At 41.9% G+C, this 9280-nt stretch overlaps 1 protein-coding gene, 1 long non-coding RNA gene and 1 pseudogene across 2 annotated transcripts; all 3 read right to left on the reverse strand.

Moving 5' to 3' along the window:
* Positions 1 to 3354: 3354 nt before the first annotated feature.
* On the reverse strand, positions 3355 to 3756 carry LOC109940350 (uncharacterized). The gene is made up of 3 exons (XR_002263152.1): positions 3673 to 3756; positions 3482 to 3567; positions 3355 to 3365 (listed from the first exon to the last, which is right to left on the reverse strand). It is a non-coding gene; the product is annotated as an uncharacterized lncRNA (long non-coding RNA).
* Positions 3757 to 3992: 236 nt separating this feature from the next.
* On the reverse strand, positions 3993 to 4806 carry LOC109939362 (anthocyanidin reductase ((2S)-flavan-3-ol-forming)). The gene is made up of 4 exons (XM_020540043.1): positions 4715 to 4806; positions 4476 to 4600; positions 4158 to 4374; positions 3993 to 4068 (listed from the first exon to the last, which is right to left on the reverse strand). The coding sequence occupies exons 1-4, from the start codon at positions 4804 to 4806 to the stop codon at positions 3993 to 3995; spliced, it is 510 nt and encodes a 169-aa protein (XP_020395632.1).
* Positions 4807 to 6860: 2054 nt separating this feature from the next.
* On the reverse strand, positions 6861 to 9032 carry LOC103631281 (uncharacterized; annotated as a pseudogene).
* Positions 9033 to 9280: the final 248 nt, after the last annotated feature.

Consider the following 9280-nt stretch of genomic DNA (forward strand, 5'->3'; position numbering starts at 1 on the left):
TAATCCCGAGTTAGGTCTGCATATTGATATGGCTAGAGTATCATAACATCCACATTACTTAGGACCATATTGTGCAAAATACAGGACATAGGGCATGTTTGGTTTGTGGCTAAATGTGCCACACTTTGCCTAAGGTTAGTCGTCCAAATTGAATAACTAATCTTATACAAAAAAGTTAGGCAAAGTGTGACAATTGAGGTAACGAACCAAACATGCCTATAGTGCAGCTGCATGCCAAGGAAAATTGTGTCCTCGAAGTTTTGGACTTAAACGATCATAAATCTGATCCAACCAGCGTAAAATAACATCTTGTAATTTTTTTGTTTTTATGTTTTTAGCGTCAGCTACGATGGTTCTTCACTTGCTGGCATTTATACCAGCGTACCTAAACCTTGCAATCTCCTCTAGGAAAAGGCATATCTTGTTTCGTCGATAGAAGGCGGTCAGGTAGTGTAGAAGGCTCGTGTGGTGTTCCATGGAACATTGGCAACATTGATTATGTCACAATAAAGAAGTAAATGTCAAGAAAAATATCTGTTACTAGGATATTGTAATTTGCTGTGTAAAAACAAAAAAACATTACCATTATTACCTATCAGGTCTAATTCTACTAGTATTGTGCCATCGGTGTAGTCGTAGTATTATATGAATTTAGTAACATATAAAACCGGCAGTCATATATTTGACCTCGCGTTCATGGTTGGCGAATTTGGAACTATGTTAATCTTGAAATTTCCAAATTTTGGGTTCCAACTAGCGGTTGGGCTTCTTGCAATGATCTGCTGAGTCTGTTCGTTATAAGACTGGACCATGGGAGTTTCCTACCTTCATATTCGACTAGGTGTATGCCCGTGCGTTGCAACGGGAACGTATAATAACACGATAATTTATGTACAAATGTGTGTTATATTGTTATGAAAAAATTTTTGTAATACATTTGTGATCATTGGCATACATAAATTTTGTTATTTTAATTTAGTTATTTCACCGCTACATTGTAACCATCGGTATCATACACATTTCTATATATGATAGTTAGGTGTTCGTTAGAAACCAAATAAATCATCATTTGGGGGCAAGCTGAAAACAGCAGCTAGTTAAGAACAAGAGTTTGAAATTAACATATGTAACAACTAACAGAATCATAATTTAAAACTTAAGAATCTAAATTTATGACACTGTGAGACTCGAGTTGCAACAAGAGACATGTGTATCGCATATTCACATAGCATCTATATTCATATCCGTGTTACAAAATGGACATAAAAGAGAGCAGGAGGATAAGTATTAAGCATGAATTCGTAGCTATAACAACATTTTTTTAACAAAAATAGTACCTGGCTTGGTATATAACAGCACAAAAGAGAAATAGAGTTCCTTCAACAAAGTATGCAGACGGTGGCACACTGCTCGCTCAATGTGAGAGAGCAGGGACTTTAATGAGGAGATGGTGACCGTCGCAATTCCAGATACCTCGGTGTTTGCCTTCGTCTTGAGCCTCTTTGTGCTCTCCGCAGAGAAATGGAAGAAACATTTCTGGACCCCGCGTGTACTCGGGTCACCGGACGACGATGTCCTCCAGCTTGCCAAAGGGTAGATGCCTAGATGGATTGGCACATGATAGGTGTCGAGGAACCATTTGTCCAGCACTGGCAGGCGGCGACGGTGTGGAGAGTGTGGACCCTCCTCCACCTCCATCGCTGCTGCTGGGATGGTTTATATCTAACCAGGTGTTTAAAAAGAGCCAGAATGCGGCTCCATTTGTGAGGCCATAGTTGAGCAGCAACAACATGGCAGTGAAGATGACATCTGCGAGCTCGCTGACCTACGTGGCCAGCATAGGGATGGAGCCCATGAGTGCTTCCACATTCAGCAGCCTGTTCAGCAGGAAGGACAACACGACTGATAGTGACCTCAGGGGCCATGACATGAATGAATTCGGTGCATTCGTCGTTACAACATAGAGTGATGGCAAGGCTTGGACTTACTACACCATTTGTGATCTCTGAGGCAGTGAGACAGCCAGCCAGTGGATAAAAATGGCCCAACACACTGGCGAAGGACGAAGCAAGGTCATCGACGAGTTGTGCACCTCCTGTCCCAGCCTTGGGCAAGAGGATCCCCTTCTGGATGTGGCCCACCGTGAATAGAGCGAGATCCCATGGAGTCAGGTGAACAATCTCTGGCTCTGATGGCACCATGTCCAGTGAGCTTCCTGACTCTGGCTGGACCAAACGCCTAGACATGATTTGGACACTGCCAGTGGAGCCTTCCATTTTTGTCATTATGGTTGCCAGTTGCCACTCCACACTGCTGAGTAGCCAGCTTATAATCTGAGACACACACTTAAGTGTGCCCAACACAATGCTTTCTGATCCTCTGGTAGTGGTATGCAAAGCGTGGCCTCTTACTTAGTTTTCTGAAAATGGAAGCAAAGCAATCACCATTGTTAGTTGGGTTCTCTTCCAGCAAGAAGATCCCAGAGACATAATGCATTGTTTTTTCCTACTACACATTTTGACAGATAAATCCCAACATATTTGACGTCACAGATTTCCCATGAAAAAATATATATGGGTTTTTTCTAAGTTATCCCATCCCCATTGTTTCCCATGAAGGTCTAACAGAGCAGTATCACTATTTTACTAATATAGGTTATGAGCTACTGCAGTTTTGCATAATATAATGGAAATATTTACACCATGTGAAAAATTGGAAACAAACCTTCGCCTCATTCGATACAGCTGGCTTTTTTAGGGGAACTCCACTCTTCGTGCATTGATAATTGTATCTTCCCGAAGTATTCTCTCCTGAGTCTGATCATGACCAAAATAATTGTATCTTCCCGAAGTATTCTCTCCTGAGTCCGATCATGACCAAAAGGACGCCTTCCATAAAGCATTTGGTAAAACATTACACCAGCTGACCAAACATCCACCTGCATGAAAACGAAAGGAAAAGCTAATGTGCCATTGCTAATAAGGATGAAGTTCACATTTCAAAAATTATTATCATGGAAAGTTGATTGAGTTCAGGAGGCACATAAATGACCCTATGCCTATAGGTCAGCAAGAGATAATATATGTGTTTTTTATGTAAAAGTTGCATACATCCAAACCATCACATGATACCTCCTCCCAATTGAAACATTCCAAAACCAGTTTTTAAAGTGAGGAGACCTGTTACCTTTGACACCTGAATATATTATGCTACTGAATATACTATGCTACTGGATGAGTAGAACAAGAACCATAATATACTTTCATCAGTTAGCGCATTAACAGGTTGAACAGTTGCCATATATAATTACCTTAGATGAAATAAATGGTGTTTTGATGAGGTCAAAGCATTCTGGAGGAAGATACCTGAAAAAGAATAGAAAAGAATTTGTAGTGAGACATCCCTGCCGTTCTAAAATGGCCATAAAAAGAAAACAATGATGTCCTGCCAATAATAAAAATTAAATGTATGCATCGCTCACTTGTTCAAGGCATTATACGAAACACCAAGAATCAGTTTCATCCCTCTTTTTCCTAGTCCTAGAGTTGGTGAGAGGGGAAACCTTAACTGGAGCAAAAAAATAGGAAGAATCAGTTTGTTGGGAGCGTAGTAAAACTTAAGCAAGAAAGAGATACTACCATAGGTTTACATAAAACAACAAGAACAATAGACCTTAGTAACCATCAATTACCATAGATGAGCAAGGTTTTGTATCCTGATCTAGCAACCATGGCCGGTTGTCAAGCAATATAAGGAACTGATTCTTCGTATGAGGGCAAAAAAATATTGTCAGTTTTGCAAGATATGATTGTATAACCCTGCATTTAAAATGAAAGAAAACCTTGTTTACTTCCCCATTCATAGTAAATAGACATGAATTTACTAAAATTTACAAAGTATACCAGGTTATCAGAGTCTACAAAATGGGTTATCGGATTTTACAAAAATATTGATACTCTAACGTAGCTCTATAGCTGGAGTCTACAAAACCTCTATAGTATAAAACCTTCCTTCACCAGCTTCGCCGACGACAGGCACACTCTCGGCTTCTCAAGCCGCTCGCCGGAGCTGCATGCAAATAAAGGTGCAGGCAAACGGTATCAGTCGATCATCATCGGCAGCAGAACTGTACATGAAGCCGATCCCTTACTTACAGCAGGTTCGTTTTGACGCCGTACTGCGGGTACTTGTCCGCCAGGAAACGCGCGAGCTCGGCGATGGTCGTGTTGAGGCCACAGCAGACGTACCTCCCCGCGGCCGCGCCCTCCTCGACGGCGAACAGCTCAGTGCGGCAGACGTCGTCGATGTGAACCAGCGGCAGGCACCCGGTGGCGCTCTCGACGGCGTCCAGCACGGCGAACGCGGCTTTGTCGCCTGAAAAATGGGATGGCAGCCAATTAACGACATGCATGCATGATTCATCCACGCCGCCAGTCCTCCGGTCCGTGTCTGGCGGGAGCGAGAAAGAGCCTCACCGGATAGAAGGGAGAGGTAGTTGGGGACGCTGGTGCGGGTGGTCGGGGCCGGCGCAGCGCCCACCACGGTGAGGCCGGGGCAGACAGTGACGAGGCCGATGCAGCACCTTGGACATCGGGTACCGCTGCAAGCACACAGCACATCCGTCCAGCACCGTCGTTGTTCCAACGTGAAAAGAGGGGCAGCATGCAGTCATGCACAAGTGGAAGGGCGGCGGCCGACGTGCGCCGTAACGTACCCAGGGGCCTGCAAGCTTGTGGGCTTTGAGGTGTAGAAGGCAGGCACCGTAGGATGGGCTGCAGAATGGGCCGCACCATCGTTGGGCCGCATACACCGCTCGGTCACAGGCACTGCTATGGTGTTATTTGATTAGTGCCATACCGGCCACCCAGAGCGTCGAAACGTGACTTATAAGCGTTGGTGTGTGTTGCTTGTTGCTTGGACGCGTTGGTGTGTGTTGTTTGTTGCTCAGACTAACGTCTTTGGTGCTGCAGCGAGATGATTTTTTGGCGCGGGGTTGTACGACCGGAGGCAGAACGGGTCAAAGGCAGAACGGCAGAACGGGTCAAAGGCAGACTACTATTACTTACTTAATAAGTAGTAGAGATTTGCGCATTGTGGTATGCTCTCCATGATGCGCCATCGAGCGCGGGTCCATATGGATTAGAATCTATAATGTCTAAGCATCGCCCGTGGAAGCTGACGACATATAATGTCTAATGTACAGCTCGTAATATGGGTACCATTTCGGCACTAGCGGACTATCAAGTTTAGCTTGGTTCAAGCATGTTGTGGGGAAAAGGTGGTAGATGTGCTTGAGGTAGATCTAAAATGTTTGGTTCCACTACAGCCCCCTTACATCATCGCTTCCCTGCCTCACTGAACTACAAGCATGTCCTACTGTTGTCTATCATGGGTTGTATCCCCTGCTATCCCTATGGGTTATAGTGAAAGTTGGTCCCCTAAGATCATAGATACCCCTAGAACACCAAATTCTCTATATATTTCCCACTCCTACTCCAAATTCTTCGTACACCCTTAGAAGAAAATACCGTACCATATTTCGCACACTCTTTTTTATTTTCTAATTAATTAAATATCATTTGTTTTGCTTATTATTTGTCACAGATAGACAATAGTACAACTGACGACCCCAAGCCAGGAGTCTAGGAGTTCGATCTTGGTTCTGACAAATAGCGAGTTTTGTTTTAAAAAGGATTTTATGAAGAAGATGTTGAATAGCACTGGCAGGAGATGTCATGAGCCATGGCGTATGGAAGTCTCATGGAGGGCTTCAAAAGCAAGAAAAGACAATTTCTTCAAAATCCCTCAAATCATAGTGATGTTTGACAAAAGAAAACTTTGCAATATAACCTTCTATACAAAAGTAGTTTTTTATTTAAAAACCCTCCAAATCTCCATCATGTCAATGCTTATAGTCTGTAAAGATGGGCTTGCTTAGTACCAGAGTACTCACCTTACTTTTGTTGATGATTTTTAGTGGTGGCCTCGTTTTTTTCAAAAAAAAATATTCTATTAGTAGTTGCTCATGCACCCAACTTCCCTATAACATTGGATAATTTGTTTTGCTTCCAGTTAAATAAGGCCCTAAGAACGGTGTCTATATATAATGTTTGTTTGATATGATTCAATAATACTCCTTATCATCTGATAAATAGATTTAATTCGGTAGCATCATATGACAAGGGTTTGTATTATATTGTGATCTTTGAAGGATGAGGGCACTTCAACAATTCTAAGTGACACCATTAACCACCAAATAAATGAGCTTCTTTAGATTCCATTCATCCATCATCGTGCCAATTTGTTTCGGCTTTTCGCAGCTTCTGGCCACCAAAAGTTGCTGCAGATTGCCAAACACTCAGCTTTTCAGCCAGCTTCTATAAAATTCGTTTGGGTAAAAACCATTCAAAATCAACATAAACATATAATCGGTTGATTCATCGCAATAGTAGTAATCTGTCACTTTATAGATCCTGAGTCCCATGGACAACTTTATCTTCCTCCGCACGTAATCCTAATAATACTCAGATTCTCTACAAAGTCAGATTCTCCCCACAGCTAGATTCTCGAAAAAGCTTGTCAGAAAAAAGCTGAATCAAGCAGCCCCATCATACCTTACTAATCAAGAGAAGTATGGCTAGAAGTATATGCAACAAACATGCCTCCACCTATATTACAGCATATCGTCGATGCCTATCTACAGTTAGGGTGTTGGTAAATGATGAAAACATTTAATCACTCTCCCATTCTCTAAAAGAATCGTCATCCTCCTCGTTCTCCGCATTATGTGTCCAATTATTTGACTCTTGGATGTGTGATGAGCTAAGTGGGGTTATATTGAGGGTCTTTGGCACAGTAGGTCACTTACTGTAGAATACTACTAAGAGAGCCTCGTTGGCGATATGAACCCATGTGCTCATCCACCCAATATCCACGCTCCATCTGGGGTGAAAGCATGCAAAATATTGTATCAGACACGCATGTATGTAGAGCCCATGCATAAAAGAACACACTTTATTTATATCTTATCCATTGACGAAATTAGATAATTTTTTTAGATCCGTGAACTTACTGCTTCATGGTATGATGTTTGTCCCAACCGACAAACACCATCCCGACGTACATGGAGCCCACCGCGAAGACGAAATGGAAAAAGCCATACCCATATGGTACGTCGTCTTCTGACTCTACAATGTTCCACAACTGCATGGAAGGTTTGAGGCATTTTCAGTTAATAAACCACACATTCATCAGTTTTGTTAATAGTTATGACTAATCTCTTTGTGTGAATAATTAACATACATGTATGCATTTGTAGTCACTGCCTATGGAAAAAGTAGAATAAACGGTGCCGAGCAGTCCAAAAGCAAAACACTGCCAGTGTTGATATATATATATATCAACATAATGTTTTTTTTAAATATCACTGACGATACTAGATAAGAACCCTAGATCAAAATAGACCATATATATACTTACGGAAATTGTTATCCAAATAGCATGTGGACCTGCTTTGTGTTTCTGGTAGCAGCTTGACTCGGGCTCACTGGTAGGGCGAAATATATGTCACATCCAAAAGAAGGAAACCAACAAAATAAAGTTTGTTTGTGCCATATATATATATATATATATATATATATATATATATATATATATATATATATATATATATATATATATATATATATATATATATATATATATATATATATATGTGTGTGTGTGTGTGTGTGTGTGTGTGTGTTATACATATATATATAAGGAGAGAGAGAGAAGTCTTTTACCTTGTAATCGCTAACAGGCAGAGGAACAAAATATACCCACCAATTAGCCCAGGCTCCATGAATAATTTATTGGCCTAATAATTTAAAATTCATCAGTATTTTGCTTGAACATGGCTTAATTTATCCAATAGCTCTAAGTGTGTGTGCGTTGTAGGAGTATTTTCTTAATTACCTTGGACATTAATGAGAGAGCGCACATAATGTACACTAGCAGCAGCGTGGTGCCAAGGAACTCGATGTCGAGCCAACAATGTCTGTGCTTGACAATCATGACTATTGTCAACCCCGTAGAGCCATGTTGGCAAAGATGGAGATCCCAACCACGAGGTACCTGCAAGACAATTCATGCTACGATGGTGAATAGGAGCTAATAAATTTTCGATACCATGGACTTACGTGTTCAAAAGGTCGAAGTTAGATTTAAAACATATATATACCTTCCTTGGTAATTGGTTTGGCACAATTTGTAGTTCAGCCTTGTGATAAATCTCATAAAACTTATGAGCTGAACTACAAGAAATATCATGTTCAAAAGTCCCAAATACAACACATATCAACATCATTACTAATTAATTAGCTGGATTATTTGAGGCAGTAGGTAGTTACCCTGCTCCTAGCTGCGCAATTTTTCCTGAAAATACAATTCAGACAAACACCATGTATATCAATGATACAAGCTAGCAGAGAGCATTGTAGTTAGTATATATGATAGTTCACGGTAGGGAACTGACCATAGATTTGGATCCACCAGGATGGAGCCAAGACAGAGATGAGAGAACAGGCCATGAAGAGGGCAATCTTCACTGGCCACCACCCGCAGTGCCATGAATTTCTCAACTCATTCACCTTGCCGGTGCGTACAGTGGAGAAGAACATGGCCATAAAAAAGAGTTGGACGATTTGTTAAGGTCAGAGCAATCATAATACAGAAAATTGTTAGATAAAAAACAATGTTGTTTAAACTGTTTAGTAGTATGTATAGGATACAAAGAAGGCATGGCTCGCCACGAGCACGCTTTCAGCCGCGAGACAACCCCGGTCACCCTTACAGCCGCTGAGTCGCTGCTTCAGGTAATACGATACGGTGTTCTCTCGTGCGAACCACGCAGACAGGTTCGCCAGGAGGACGATAGCCGCATACAGGTATCTGACGTTCATAGGGCTGAGGCCCTGGCAGGAGAAGACACAGTTCATTATTGTCGTCCGTGCTTCGCTAGCTTGGCTGCCTGCAGCGGATATATATTTCATTATTCACAGTATTGCTATATTTTAGAGAAATAGGAATGTCAGCAAACCAGTATCAGCAGAGGTAACTAAAGTGTTGGGCCAGGAAGGTAAGGCTGAAAGTGTCCATGGGCTGAAAAGGAGCGACAGAATTAGGAGGAAGAACGTGCGGCTGTCTAGGCCAGAGTGGATGGCGTGAGGCAAATGCTGCAGCAGAAGATGGCCGTAATGGTGTCGCTTGAGCTTTAAGCTAGTGGGCTTTGTGCTGGCAT

This window comes from Zea mays, chromosome 6, assembly GCF_902167145.1.
Source record: "Zea mays cultivar B73 chromosome 6, Zm-B73-REFERENCE-NAM-5.0, whole genome shotgun sequence".
Lineage (NCBI taxonomy): Eukaryota > Viridiplantae > Streptophyta > Magnoliopsida > Poales > Poaceae > Zea > Zea mays.